This window comes from Urocampus carinirostris, chromosome 14 (genome assembly GCF_059441175.1).
Source record: "Urocampus carinirostris isolate Australia breed hairy pipefish chromosome 14, RoL_Ucar_1.0, whole genome shotgun sequence".
Classification (NCBI taxonomy): Eukaryota; Metazoa; Chordata; class Actinopteri; order Syngnathiformes; family Syngnathidae; genus Urocampus; species Urocampus carinirostris.
Window position 1 is genome coordinate 40,778,474 of NC_142362.1, and position 16,179 is coordinate 40,794,652.

The 16,179-nt window shown below is 43.8% G+C and overlaps 1 protein-coding gene and 1 pseudogene across 1 annotated transcript in view; both read left to right on the top strand.

The window, feature by feature from the left end:
* The first annotated feature begins 941 nt into the window (after positions 1-941).
* LOC148353436 (uncharacterized) overlaps positions 942-16,179 on the top strand; it is a 33,385-nt gene continuing 18,147 nt past the window's right edge. Inside the window, exon 1 of the mRNA XM_088352412.1 lies at positions 942-1,735. Coding sequence (XP_088208538.1) covers positions 1,065-1,735 — 671 coding nt within the window. The 5' untranslated portion in view covers positions 942-1,064. The remainder of the gene's footprint in view (positions 1,736-16,179) is intronic.
* Positions 9,875-9,991, top strand: LOC148353437 (U2 spliceosomal RNA; annotated as a pseudogene).

The following is a 16,179-nucleotide window of genomic DNA, read 5'->3' on the forward strand; positions in this document are numbered from 1 at the left end:
ACTGTCATTGTCTCCCCAAGCTGCAGTAGCACCATCAGCAACCCAGAAAGTGAAGGGGACCCCCAAGTCATAACCAGCACTCCAGCAAAACAAGCTGATGCTCTTGGTAATTTTATAAAAAAAAATTGTGGCATTCTCAATGGAGTAGACCCATCTCTCATCTCATCTCATTAGCCGTACCGCTTATCCTCATTAGGGTCGCGGGGGGGCTGGAGCCCATCCCAGCCATCTTCGGGCAGTGGGCAGGGGACACCCTGAACTGGTTGCCAGCCAATCGCAGGGCACACAGGGACAGACAACTCATTCGCTCATTCACACCTAGGGACAATTTGGACCGGCCAATTCACCTGAAATGCATGTTTTTGGAATGTGGGAGGAAACCGGAGTGCCCGGAGGAAACCCACGCAAGCACGGGGAGAACATACAAACTCCGCACAGAAAGTCCTTCGTTATCAATACCACCACAGTTGGAGAGCCTTAAAATATATAGAGAAGTAGCTGGGTATTTAAACAATGAGAGCAAATCAGTAGCAATGATGATATCAGGAAAATGTCCAACAGATGTGATTGAAAGATTTGATTTCAAATGGACAAATAAAGGGTTTAAATACTTGTTGTTGACCATTACACCACATTCCACACAGCTGTTTGATGCAAATTATGAAATGTTGATAAAATAAATAAGGAAAGATTTGGAAAGATGGGAATTTTTGCCCTTAAGCCTTACCGGAAGGATTGAAACAATTAGAATGAATATATTACCAAGACTATAGGCTAAATTATGCCTCTCCCCCAGACTACGAGAGTAGAGTAGTAGTAGTAGTCATATAGCACGCACGCTGAAAAGGGGTGGTGGTGTTGCGCTAATCTCTGAAAAATCGCTCAAATTTAATACACGTACCTCTAATAATTACAAAACGTTTGAGGCTCTTGTGATGCGGTCCCCTCAATTGTCAATTGATGTAATAACTATCTATCGTGCACCTGGGCCATACACAACTTTCTTAGACGAATTTGCTGAACTTTTGTCTGAACTAGTAACCTATGCAGACAAAATTATAATTATGGGAGACTTTAACATTCATATGAACTCCCCACACAGTTCACTTACTATTGCGTTTAGTTCTCTAATTGATGCATTTGGTTTTACTCAACTGGTTGACTTGCCAACCCATAAAAATGGGAACACGCTAGACTTGATTCTGACTCGAGGAGTTTTAACCTCAAACATTATGGTGCTACCGTGTACTACTGTTATCTCTGATCATTATTTAGTGACATTTGAGGTGCTAACTAAATGTAGAGTTAATAAAGCTGAGGGATTTAGCGGACGCAATATAAGCACTGGCACAGTTTCTGAGCTCTTTGAACTCCTTCCTGGAGCAGTTGCGTCCTTTCCTAAATACAATGGCTCGATTGACTCACTCATGAATGAGTTCAATACCACCCTGACTAGTGTGCTGGATTCAATAGCGCCCATAAAACTAAAATCACGTCCTAAAAGACGCACACCTTGGTTTACTGATGAAACTAGAACCCTTAAAAAAGAATGCAGGAAATGGGAGAGAAAATGGCGCGCTACCAAGCTTGAGGTTTTCCATCAAACCTGGTGTGACAGCTTGTTAAAGTATAAAGCGGCCCTTGCCTCTGCAAAATCGGCCTACCTTTCGAAGGTGATTGCGTCTCAAAAGAACAACCCCAAAGCCCTTTTTGACACTGTAGCATCGCTTACAAGGCAACAGCCTATCGCAGACAGTTCGACACACTCTGCTCAGGAGTTGTTGGTCTTCTTCACTAAGAAGATTCAATGCATACAGGAAGAAATTGCAAAAGATATTGTTAGTACCACACGTATTACAGGACTGAAATTTACAGATGCACGACAGGGTGGCTGCCCTGGGAAAATGGCCGGTTTTAGTGAACTGTCACTTGATGATCTCAAACAAGTGGTGAATGCGGCCAAACCGACAACTTGCCAGTTCGACCCGCTCCCAGGTTCACTTATTAAAAGTCTTTTTAGCGTCCTTGGGCCTTCAGTTCTAAATATTATAAATACATCACTCTCCTCAGGTGTAGTTCCAGCAGCTTTTAAGTCCGCCGTTATTAAACCCACACTGAAACGACCCAACCTTGATCCAGAAATATTAAGTAATTACAGACCTGTGTCAAACCTACCTTTCCTCTCTAAAGTACTCGAAAGAGTAGTGGCACAGCAGCTGAATGCTTTCATATCGGAGAATAACCTTTTTGAATCCATGCAATCAGGATTCAGGGCTAACCACTCTACTGAGACAGCTCTGATCAAGGTAACAAATGATCTCCTAATGTCAATGGATTCTGGCGCTTCATCACTTTTGCTGCTGCTGGATCTTAGTGCTGCTTTTGACACAGTGCGCCACAATATCCTACTAGAACGGTTGGAAAAATGGATTGGTCTCTCAGGAGCCGTCCTCTCGTGGTTCAAATCCTATCTCTCAGATAGGACGCACTGTGTTAAATATGGTGAAACGACATCTGAGCCCTTTAATGTTACCTGCGGTGTTCCGCAGGGTTCAGTGCTCGGCCCCCTACTTTTCAACATTTACATGCTTCCATTAGGTGATATTATTCGCAAGTACAATATCAGCTTCCATTGCTACGCAGACGACACTCAACTATATCTCCCGTTGGAGGAATCTTCCACACTAAACTGTGGAAATTTGGAGGCCTGTCTCACTGAGATAAAAGAGTGGATGTCACTCAATTTCTTGCGTCTTAACTCTGAAAAGACCGAAATGTTAGTCATTGGTCCTTCTAAATGCCGGGACTTATTCTCAAAAACTGCTGTGAACATTGACAAATGTCACATCACACAGAGTGACTCAGTTAAAAATGTAGGTGTCATATTTGACCCTGATCTATCCTTTGAGATGCATGTAAAGCAAATTACTAGAACTGCCTTCTTCCATCTTCGCAACATTGCTAAAATCCGTTCAATACTGTCTCAGTCTGATGCGGAAACAATAATTCATGCATTTGTTACCTCCCGTCTCGATTACTGCAATGCACTACTTACTCTCCGGTCTCCCGAAGTCCAGAATCAAGTCTCTTCAGCTAGTACAAAATGCCGCAGCGAGGCTTTTAACCAGGACAAAAAAGTACGATCACATAACACCGATTTTGGCTAACCTGCATTGGCTCCCAGTTAGCCAAAGATGTGACTTCAAAGTTCTCTTAGTATTGTACAAAATCATACATGGACTTGCTCCCTCTTATCTTTCAGATCTGATCTGCCACTATGTCCCGGTCCGAAGCCTACGATCTGAGAGTGCTGGTCTTCTGATGATCCCGAGAGCAAAGAAGTCTTCTGCTGGTTCGAGAGCGTTCTCCATCCGGGCACTGGTGCTGTGGAATGCTCTTCCCCCTGAGATTCGATCTGCAACCTCAGTGGAAATGTTTAAATCTAAACTTAAAACTCACTTCTACTCCATTGCATACGAATAACCTACTCCTCTTGTCGGTTGAAAATAGTTTGTGTAATATAGTGTAACAATCTGTGAAGCCCTTTGAGACTCTTCGTGATTCAGGGCTATACAAATAAAAATGACTTGACTTGACTTGACTATTATTTCTGTTTCAATCTCTTCCTATTCCGATCCCGGCATCCACATTTAAAATGTTAAATAAATTGATAACAAAATTCCTTTGGCAAAACAAGAAACCTAGAATAAAATACCTGTTAGCTTCTAAAGAAAAAGGGGGCCTAGACCTACCCAGTATTAAATATTACTATTGGGCAGCTCAAATTAAAGCACTTATTTTGTGGATTACTACAGACAAAGATACGATATGGGTGGACATGGAGCAGCGATCTTGTACAAATATGCCTGTGGAATCGTTACCATACATATCAGTCACGAGGTAGAAGAAATCAAAAATCCAGAATGAATGGATTAAGGGAACTATTAAAACTCGGTCAACAATACAAAAAAAAATTAAAAATATCAAGATCTGTGAATAGGGCTACAAAAATAGCGAAAAACCCAGACTTTAAACCTGGGGTTATGGAGGTAGTAATTCAAAAATGGGCCCAAAAAGGATTGATGTTGATTACCCAAGTATTCGAAGGACAGGCAATGAAATCATTCGAACAACTCCAACAAGAATTTGACCTACTAGAAACGATTTTTACAAATATTTGCAACTAAGGCATTACCTCCAGAAACATGATGAATGGGGGAAAATATGTAAGGAGCCAACTAAAGTTGAGGAATTATTAATATTATATTCAAAAGGACAATCAATAAAGGGGGTTATATCAAAACTATATAAAGCCCTGAGAATGGATTTCAGTAATGATGACATGGTGGTAAAGGAAAAATGGGAACAAGAAACTAATGTAGTAATAAAAGACAACGAATGGGAAAAAACATTGAAAGAGGGACACAAAATAACCAACAGCCCGACATGGAGGGAGTTTGAATGGAAAGTAAAAATGCAATTCTTCTATACTCCCTCTATCACTTCAAAATATAAAAATACCGTATTTTCCGCACTATAGGGCGCACTGGGTTATAGGGCGCACCCCCAAAAAGTTTTTGGTCCTATATCTTCCATACATAAGGTGCACCGGATTATAAGGTGCTACAATGGGAACATCGACAAAACAGTCAGATAGTTCAGTCAAACTTATTAGCCCCTTAACATTCCGAAAGTTTGCAAAGAAGCAAATATGTGTCGTAGACACGTGCGGATGCGGTGTCCGTACGATGTCACTCAAATGCATCGTTCCAAATAACATTCGGAAGGTTAATTACTTGGGATTCAAGAAATGCCAACCATTCCTTAGTTTCTATTTTCTTTTTCGCTCGCAACTTTACTGTGCATATGACAATAAACACTTGGAATCGAGTTTAATTTAAAAAAGACCCATCACAGAAACATCGAGATAACTCTGAAACAAGATACTGGGAAAATATATAGCCGGAGTAGCTCACCGAAGTCGTTGCGTTCAATAATAATGTGCAACCATGGTCCTCTTATATCCGTGAGTGTAGTAAATCCAGGAGAGTAAAATATTTGCAAATACAGAATGGTGAAACATGTTTTCTCTATGCCGTAGACAACCGAACATGCTATTCACATTCATCTTTTTCGGCCAATTGCAGGCTTTGTTTTGCCCCTTTAGCCTATGCGAGCCTGTAAATGATAAAAAGGATCCGCCCCCTTTACCTCCGAATAACTTTAGCCAATAGTGATCGATTCAAATGATGATTGACACATTGGCTGGGAAATGAAACGCCGGCATATGTATCCCAGCATACACCGCGGACCACATCGCCTACGAGGAAAAATCTAGTCGGCGGCTGCTTGCCTTTGTTGCGAGACCTTGCGACTTAATATTGATCCATATATAAGGCGCACTATATTATAAGGCGCATGGTCAGTTTTTGAAAAGAAAATAAAGGCTTTTAGGTGCGCCTTATAGTGCGGAAAATACGGTACCTCAAATCTATGTTGGCGTAACTGTGGGGGGGGGGGGGTCGGAGACTTCATGCATATTTCCTGGAATTGCCCTGTAATATAAAATTTTTGGAGAAGTATCCAGACAGAAATAAAATTAATTATTGGCTGGGAGTTGGGGTTGGACCATGGTCCACTGTGTGTCGTAACAGGCGACTAAAGTGGAGGGAGCGAGGGGACTGGGGATCCTCTCCTCTCTATCTCTACTCCCTAAGAGACAGCAAGGCAAAGAAAGGGGGGCGGGAGACAGAAAGGTCTCGCAAACCCTAGTTATAGGGTCTTTAAATGTGACAGGATGTGGAAGTAAAGCGACTGAGTGGAAGAAAGAGGAGATCGGAAGGATGATGACTAAAAGGAAGCTTGATGTGTTAGCCTTGAGTGAAACAAAGATGAAAGGAAGGGGGTATGTATGGTAGAAGGTCTGGAGTTACGGGTGGACATGCTAGAGAAGGAGTGGCTGTGCTTGTGAGTGAGAAAGCAAAGGAAAAACTGGTGGAGTGGAAAGAGGTATCTTCCAGATTGATGTAGGTGAGGTTGAAGTGGGGTGTAGAAGTATGGATGTTTATAAGTGCATATGGACCTGGTTCAGAAAGAAGCGCTGAGGAGAGAGAGGAGTTCTGGAAGGACTTGTCCGAATGTGTGGCAAGTGCGAAAGAAGGGTGGAAAGTGGTAATACCGGTGACCTGAATGCTAGAGTGTGTGATGAAACGGTTGAAAATGTGATTGGTAGATATGGAGTACCAGGAAGAAATGAGAGTGGGAAGAAATTGATTTAGTTATGTAAGGAAAATGAGTTGGTGATTGGAAACACATTGTTTAAAAAGAGGGACATGAATAAGTATACCTTTGTCAGAGTGGATAGTGGCAAGATGGTCAACAGAGCACTGATGGATTATGTAGTGGTTAAGAAAGGGATGTTAAGTAGATTGTTGGATGTGCATGTTTACAGAGGTGAAATGAGTGGTATGTCTGATCATTTTTATGTGAAAGGAATACTGAGAATAGATGGATCGTGGAGGGCTAGTTATAAGAAGAGTGTGAGGGAAGAGGTAAAAATGTCAGAGTTTAATAGGGCAGAAAAGGAAAGAGAGTTTAAAGAGAGGATAAGGGAAGAGTATGAACGGGTTAGTGGAAGAGAAATGGATAGTGTGGAAATTGAATGGAAGTGGTTTAAAGAGGCAGTGTTGAGGAGTGCAAAAGAAGTGTGTGGAATGAGAAAAGTTGGTCGAGGTATTAGGAAAGGAAGTGAATGGTGGAATGAAGAGGTACCAGAGGCTGTGACAGAAGAGACGTGCCTTTGAGGAGTGGCTGCAAGATAAGAGTGAAGATGCGTATGAAAGATATAAAGTGAAGAAAAGGTTGGTAAAAGCGGCAGTGGAAGCAGCGAAAAGGAAAGCATATGATGAATGGTGTCGAAAGATAGGAGTGAACTTTGAGGAAAGGAGAAAAGTGTTCTGGAAAGAAGTGAAAAGAGTAAGAAACAGTGAGTCTGGAAAGGAAGAGAAAGTGAAAGATGAGGATGGTAGATTGCTGGTTAGCGGTAGTGCAGTCAGGACGAGATGGGCAGAGTATTTTGAGGAGTTGCTAAATGTGGAGGATGGGAGAGAAGTGAGAGTCGAGGCGATCGATTGTATGTAGAGAATGCCCGTGTTGGGTGATTTAAATGTGAAGCCTGTGGAAACATGGGAGGTGCAAGAGGCAGTGAAAGAAATGAAAGGGGGGAAGGCACCTGGGCTGGTTGGTTGTACTGCTGAATGCCTGAAAAAAGGTGGCACAGCTATGATTGACTGGTTAGTACGCTTGTTAAATGTATGCTTTTTAAGTGGTGTGGTTCCTGTTGATTGGTGTAGCGCATATGTGGTGCCATAGTATAAGGGTAAAGGTGATAAGTATGAATGTAGCAATTCGAGAGGTATCAGTTTGTTGTCTGTGCCGGGTAAGCTGTATGGAAGAGTCTTGATTAAGAGAGTGAGAGAAAGCACGAATGAGGTGGTGATGGAGGAGCAGAGTGGTTTCAGGAAAGGAAGAGGATGTGTGGATCAGGTAGCAGTACGACAGGTGTGTGAGAAATATTTTGCTAAAGGTAAGGATGTTTATTTGGCTTTCATGGACTTGGAAAAGGCGTATGACAGAGTTCATAGAGAGGCGTTGTGGCAAGTGATGGTAATGTATGTGGGTGGAAAGTTGTTGGAAGCATTGAAGAGTTTTTATATGAACAGCAGAGCATGTGTAAGAGTAGGGAGTGAGACAAGTGAGTGGTTCCCTGTGTTGACTGGTGTGAGACATGGGTGTGTGATGTCACCATGACTGTTTAATGTGTACATGGATGGTGTGGTGAGAGAGGTGAATGCAAGAGTTTTTGGCAGAGGGGTAGACATGATGGACAACAGTGGAACAGTGTGGCAGGTAAGTCAGTTGTTGTTTGCAGATGACACAGCGCTTGTGGCTAATTTTGAGGAAACATTGAGAAGGTTGGTAATGGAGTTTGGAAGAGTATGTGATAGGGGTAAGTTATGTGTCAATGTTGGGAAGAGTAAGGTAATGAAGTGTTCACGTGACGGAGCGGGCATGACGTTAGAAATCAGGTTGCATGGACAGGTGCTGGAAGAAGTTGAAAGCTTTAGGTACTTGGGTTGTGATGTGGCTGCAGTTGGTGGAATGGATTGTGAGGTATTGCACAGAGTGAATCAAGGAAGTAAGGGGCCGGTCACACAGACATTTGCGGCTGAATCACGGCCAGAAATTTCTGCCTTTGAGGCGGACGCTATAGGACGCATTGAGATCGCCATTCAGACGAGATACGGCAGTGCATAACACGAAGTCGGAAATTCGCGCGCGGGTGGCAGCGCGAGAAAATTTTGCGCTGTTCAATTCTTGAGAGCGCGGGTACACAGCCTTTCACGAGTTTATCGAGGCTGGACCACGGCCGTAAACTTCTGGCCGTGAAGCAGATATCGTTGGGCGCTGTGGGACGTTTTGAGACCGCCATATAGACGAGACAGAGCAGTGCTTTACTCGCGGTCGGAAATTTTCACGTGGTTGGCCGCGTTCAAAACTTTTGAGCTGCTCAAAAGTTTGAGCACGTGTTAAACCGCGTGCCGCACATGTGGTCAACACGAGGTAATGACGCGGAAATGACGCGGAACGACGTGCTCTGGCCGCGGACCAGGGCGTGGTTACACATGGGTAGGACGGGAAATTTCAGCGGGTAATCGTGGGTGGAGCATGGTAATAGCATGTTCTGCGCCTGTATCGCGGTGTTATTACGTGAAATTAGCGTGTTACGCGTGTGACAGTCAAACGCCTTTCTCCGCGTATATACAGCGCGATTTGCCGAGCACACAGTTGTGCTCGTGACGTCAAGGGGGTGAACATGGATCACCGTCACCGTAGTTTCTCTTCATTTCGAATAAATCTTTCGGTGCATTCTCAATGGTCTCAGCAAGGCTTTGACGCTAGGTCCTTAGCTCGGCCTTTTTAACAGCAAACACAAAGGGAGGTTTGAACAAACCTTCTCGAAAATCTTATTAGCAATCAAGCATATTCACAATTTCATTATATAACATCTTTGTTAGTGTCAATAGATCCGTCCAGGCCAAAGTCGATTGTCCTCGGTCTGAACAAATCCACCGACACCAACAGCAGCAAAACAAACACGACAATCTCAACAGCCATCAAGCATATTCACAATTTTTTTTAATATCTGACAATATGACGTGACGATATGACGTTTTAACATTTTTTCCTGACATTTTCAACATCAATTAAACAATTTCAGAGTTATTTTCTTTTAACAGTAGTTAACCAGCGTGTAAAAGGCAATACTATTGTGCAAGGGCATAGCTCTGCCATCCCACCCTCCCAAGCAGCATTCTTCCAGTCCTCTGTGTGGGTCCTCTCCCTTCTTCGTGGGTCCTCTCCCTTCTGGGTTCCACAACCCAGGCCGTTGCTGCCGGGACTCCCACAGTGTAGCTCCGGCTCCCCCCTCCGGGTGGGTGCAGACGAGTCTTCTTTATGGCTGTGTCCTAGGCCCAGCGCTCGCAGATTGTATGGTATCTGCAGCCATTTGGAGCACAGCCACGGGGGGGATCTGCCTGCACCTCCATACCAGCAGGTTTCTGGAGGTCCAGATGGCGTCCTTGATGGCGGCGAGAGTGAGCCAGTCCCTGGCAAAGTCGTTCCGAGGCCTCCTCGACCGACTCACCCCGTAAAGCACGTACTGTGCATCAGGGACCTCCACATCAAGCATGTGTGCTCTTATTTAAGCATTTAACCAATCACATTAAAGTCATTACTTCTTGCCTGGGTCAGTTATCTTCCTGCAAGCCTTCACAAAGATTATTTAGCAATTTACAGTTTTGGTGCAAGGTCCTTAGCTTGGCCTTTTGGCCTTTTGATTTTTGCATTCCGGAGATGGAATAAGAGCTTGCTCTGTCCACTCCACGCATCGGCCCGGTATTGCAGTACCTCCGGGAACGGTGCATTCGCAATGATCGCAACAAGGCTTTAGGGCTAGGACCTTAGCTTAGCCTTTTGGCTGAGAGTAAGTGTCCCGGCTCCTAGGCTTTGTAGCGTATAATGAACTGACCGATAACGGATAATGGATAATGAATAACGAAGATAGAACAATAACCCTTAAAAAACCCCAAAACCCCTTTTGGCTGAGAGTAGGAGTTCCGGCTCCTAAGCTTTGTAACGTATTATGATCTGATCGATAATGGATAATGAGTAAAAAAGATAGAACAATTACCCTCAACGAATCCCTCCCCCCTCCCCGTCAGCGTGGTGAATCTCGTCTCAACCCATATTTATTTCTTGACATTTCTTTTCAAGATAAAAAAGTAAAAATGATGCCATAGCTTGAAATCTAGGTTTTCACGGGATTGTGTTTAGAGCGTTTATGATTTCTACAGCCCGAGAAATGCATCCCTGCAGAGATTTGCATCTCCTCGCTTCTCCAACCACTTTTACCTCGTATTATCTCACTTTTAGGGAATGTAATGGCGAACATATAACCAAATCCACTTCGTCTTGCATTCGTTGAGAATGCAATACAACATAATCCATTCAGTCTTTGTTTTTATTGTGAACGTAATCGAACGGTAAATCCTCCCCCCCCTCGCGTGAACGCACATTCTGCTGCGCTTCCATCAAAAGCGATCGTATTCTATATAAAACGCTTGTTAAAACAATAAAGCGAGCTAATTATAATAATTGGGAGATCCTAGTCTATATAACGCGTTTATTTAAACAATAAAGTGCGATCGTATTTTACAAAATGCGTTTGTTAACGCGGATGAAAAGGTCAAAAGCGATTGCAGCAGAATGCGCGTTCACGCGAGGGTGTGGGGGGGTGGGTGTGTTGCGTAGGAGTCGGATTTGGGCACGACACCGGCTCGGGAGCTTTTATACTCGTGGTCCACACGAGAAAATGACGCAGAAATGACGCGATGAGGAAGCGGAACAGTCGCCGGCGTGTTTTGCGGGCATACCACCGATGAACAGCGGGTTTGCCAATTTTGCGCATTTTCCATGGCGGGCAACAACGGGCAAAAAAAAAACGCAAAATTTTAGCCGTGATTCAGCCGCAAATGTCTGTGTGACCGGCCCCTAAGGTTTTGGGTGCTCTGAGGAGAGTGATGAACAACAAGAGTATGAGAATGGATGTTAAGAGGGGACTGTACGAGAGTGTGATTGTGCCGACTGTGTTGTATGGTGCAGAGACTTGGAGCCTGAATGCAGATTTAAGAAGGAAGTTGAATGTTTTTAAGATGAAGTGTTTGAGGACTATGTTAGGAGTGACAAGATTGGATAGACTGAGAAATGAAATTGTGAGAGAGAGAACTGGAGTATTCGTGGAACTGAGCAAGCGTGTTGATAAGAGAGTACTCGGTTGGTTTGGACACATGGAGAGGATGGATGAGGAGCGAATGTTGAAGAGGATCTACAGTGCAGAAGTCGACAAAGGAGACAAAGAGGAAGGCCGCGATTGACGTGGATGGATGGTGTTATGAGTGCACTGCAGGAAAGAGGTCTAAATATAATGGAAGCTAGAGCTCTTGTTGGTGATAGAAAGGAGTGGAGAGGTGTTGTGAAAGGATAGTGGGATTGTGGACGCGTTCTTAAGGATGGGGTGGGCACCCGTATGATGAAGCACGGGTAAACCAGTGAAAGCTGTCGGGCCCACAAAAGAGTGTGTTGTGTCACCCTGACCTGAGTGACATGGCCGATTTCTGGTGTCCCGTTTTATCTGGAGGGACACCTGGAGGAACTGTACATAATGGAAAAAATCACTGCAAGACTTCAACTGAAACTCGATCCATTCGAGAAAAGATGGAAGCCTATCACACAAATTTTACTTGATGTCTAAACACCTCCCCCTCATTTTTTATTGTATTGATTGTATTGTATTAACATTTATTTTTTTATTTCATTTTTATTTTTTTTCCTGTTGTTCCTTGTGTTATTTAGGGGTGTGTTAAGTGTATATGTTTTGTGTTTGTGTTGATGTATGATGGTGGAATCAAACCTATGTCAACATTTGTACCAGAAAAAAAAAGTTATAAAAAAAATAGTGTTGTGTGAAACGTTACCTATTTGGGACCACTGTTTGCTCCGGTCTTGACAAGAACATAGATAAAAACACTTCACCCAAAGATAACCCAATATACAGTGGCTTGCAAAACTATTTGCCCCCCTTAGACTTTGTGACCTTTTGCCACATTTAAGACTTCAAACATCAAGATATAAAACTGTAATTTCTTGTAAAGCATCAACAATAAGTGGGACACAATCATGAAGTAGAACACACTTTATCGGATATTTTAAACTTTTTTAACAAATAAAAAAACAAAAAGTAGGTGTGCAAAATTATTCGGCCCCTTTACTTTAAGTGCAGCAAACTCTGTCCAAAAGTTCAGTGAGGATCTCCAAATGATTCAACGCTGATCTAAATGACTAACAATGATAAATGGAAACCACCTGTGTGTAATCAAGTCTCTGTATAAATGCACCTGCACTGTAATAGTCTCACAGGTCTGTTTAAAGCGCAGAGAGCATCATGAAGAACTAGGAACACACCAGGCAGGCCCAAGATACTGTTGTGGAGAAGTTTAAGGCTGGATTTGGATACAAAAAGATTTCCCAAGCTTTAAACATCACAAGGATCACTGTGCAAGCAATAATATTGAAATGGAAGGAGTATCAGACGACTGCAAATCTACCAAGATCTGGCCGTCCCCTTAAACTTTCAGCTCATACAAGGAGAAAACTGATCAGTGATGCAGGCAATAGGCCCTTGATCACTTTCGATGAACTGCAGAGGTTTACAAGTGAGGTGGGAGAATCTGTCAATAGGACAACAATCAGTTGTATTCTGCCCAAATATGGCCTTTATGGAAGAGTGGCAAGAGAGAAGCCATTTTTTAAAGATATCCATAAAAAGTGTTGTTTAAAGTTTGCCACAAGCCACCTGGGAGGCCCACCAAACATGTGGAAGAAGGTGCTTTGGTCAGATGAGACCAAAATCGAACTTTTTGGCAACAATGCAAGACGTTATGTTTGACGTAAAAGCAGCACAGTTCATCACCCTCAATACACCATCCCCACAGTCAAACATGGTGGTTGCAGCATCGTGGTTTGGGCCTGGTTTTCTTCAGCAGGGACAGGGAAGATTGTTAAAATTGAAAGCTGGATGGAGCCAAATACAGGACCATTCTGGAAGAAAACCTGATGGAGTCCGCAAAAGACCTGAGACTGGGACGGAGATTTGTCTTCCTACAAGACAATGATCCAAAACATAAAGCAAAAGCCACAATGGAATGGTTCACCAAAAACATATCAATGTGTTAGAATGACCAAGTCAAAGTCCAGACCTCAATTCAATTGAGAATCTGTGGAAATAACTGAAAACTGGTGTTCACAAACACTTTACATCCAACCTCACTGAGCTTGAGCTGTTTTGCAAAGAGGAATGGGATAAAAAAATCAGTTTCCCGATGTGCGAAACTGATAGATACATACCCCACGGACTTGCAGCTGTAATCGCAGCAAAAGGTGGTGCTACAAAGTATTAACTCAATGGGGCTGAATAATAACTTTTTTGATATTTATTTGTTAAAAAAGTTTAAGATAACCAATAAAGTGTGTTCCACTTCATGGTTGTGTCCCACTTATTGTTGATGCTTCCCAAGAAATTACAGTTTTATATCTTTCTGTTTGAAGTCTGAAATGTGGCAAAAGGTCACAAAGTTCAAGGGGGCCAAATAGTTTTGCAAGCCACTGTACACCTTAAAAGTAAAAGTGCAGACATGGTACCATGAAAACTTAATAGCAGTATAGTTAAATCAGTCAACTTTCAAGTCTGACAGTCATTACCGTCGGGAATCATGATGGAAACAAGTCGTGAATAGTGATCGAGTTCTGCAGTAGTGCAACCAGTTAAGCTATTGTCAGTTGGTGGGTGTGATTGATGTCCTTAGTGTGTGTGTGAGTGGGAGGCAAAGAGGGGCGGGGACAGAGTTCAATAGACTTACAGCCTGTGGATATAGACCAGGAGTGGCGAACAAGTTTTACACAAAGAGCCGAAATTTTTAACCGTGAGAGACAAAGAGCCACACCACGCACTGATCCGCATTAGACGTAACCTATGCAGATGATTGGCAGTCAGTTGTGTCCCGAGGAGCATAAAAACAACACATCTGCCAAATTAATTTAAAAATATTATTTATTATTTGTTATTAACTCTGATGGATTCAAGTGTGTTTGAAGAGGGAAAAAAAAATAAACATAAAACGATGCAAAGAGCCACAGTACAATGGAACCTCGGTTTTCGAATGCCTCTCAGTTCGAACAAATCGGTTCGAACGCCGGTACGCTAGGGTGCGATGCTGAACAGCGTACGGGTGTAGATCGTGTAGATTGCCCCCACCCCTCGTGAAGAACTGTTATCACGTGCGGACGTGTTTCGTTTTGCTTTCGCTTTTAATATAGGTGTACCAAGTGCTTTAGCCCCTAATTATGCCTCCGAAAAAGTCGGTGCAGGCAGCAAAGTTTCTACAGGTGAAAAAAGAAGAGTAGCGGTACAACTATTGCATTTAAGAAAGAAATATTTACAAAATATGAAGAAGGTGTGCGAGTTTCCGATCTTGCTATACATACAGCATGGCTTCTGCTGAGCACCACAAAGGTAAGAAATCCTATTCATGCTGCAGCACCAAGCAGGGTGTGGCTGTGGATATAGATGTGGGGCGAGTCAACCAGTTGAACAACTTGTTCAACAGGTTTGACCACTCCGCCTCATCCTCACCCCTAAGTACTGCAGCTGCCCTTCCCCCTCCCCCTCTGGACACTAGCATTGAAGACATCCCCCCACTAAAAATAACTGCAGCCCAGGTGTGTGGAGAGCTGAGAAGGCTGCGAACCAGCAAGGCAGCTGCTCCAGATGGAGTATCCCCCCGACTGCTGAAAGCCTGTGCGTCTGAGCTGGGAGACCCTCTGCAGCGCATCTTCAACGTGAGCCTTGAACAGGGGAGGGTCCCTCAGCTGTGGAAAACATCCTGCATCATCCCAGTCCCAAAGAGATCAAGACCTGAGGAACTCAACGACTTCAGGCCGGTCGCCCTGACATCACATGTGATGAAAACCATGGAGCGGTTGCTGCTGCACCACCTGAGGCTACAGGTCCGTCACGCCATCGACCCACTGCAATTTGCTTACCAGGAGAAGGTGGGAGTGGAGAATGCTATAGTATACATGTTACACCGATCCCTCTCTCACCTGGATAGGGCTAAGGGGGCTGTGAGGATTACATTTTTGGACTTCTCCAGTGCCTTAAATACCATACAGCCTCTGCTACTGAGTAGGAAACTGACAGAGATGGGAGTTAGCTCACACTTTATAGAATGGATTACTGACTACCTGACAGGCAGACCCCAGTATGTGAAACAGGGGGGCTGTACATCGGACGCTGTGGTTAGCAGCACAGGATCTCCGCAGGGGACCGTGCTCTCTCCGTTCCTATTCACTCTATATACAGTACATCGGACTTTAAGTACAACTCTGAGTCCTGCCATGTGCAAAAGTTTACCGACGACACTGCGATCGTGGGATGTATCAGAAATGGGCAGGAGGAGGAGTACAGGAAATTAATTCAGGACTTTGTCCGATGGAGCGACGCAAACCACCTGCACCTGAACACCACCAAGACCAGAGAGATGGTGGTGGACTTCAGGAGAACCAGAACTCACCCGGTTCCTGTAACCATCAAAGGAAAATGTGTAGAATTTGTCCAGACCTACAAATACCTGGGTGTGCAGCTGGACAACAAACTGGACTGGACTGCCAACACAGAAGCTCTATGTAGGAAAGGGCAAAGCCGACTTTACTTCCTCAGAAGGCTGGCCTCCTTCAAAATCTGCAAAAAGCTCCTGAAAACATTCTATGAGACAGTATACCAGCTCAGTAGCCTAGATGGTAAGGCGCCCGCTTTGAGACTGGGAGGTCGGTGGTTCGCGCCCCGGCCGAGTCATTCCTAAGACTTAAAAAGTGGTCGGCGGCGCCCTCTGTTGGCTGCGGCTGCATCGGCTCGCTACAACGGGTCAGGTGCAATCGACATTTCGTTCTGTGTACATTGTTACACAGAATGACAATACAAGGAAATTATTATTATTATTATTA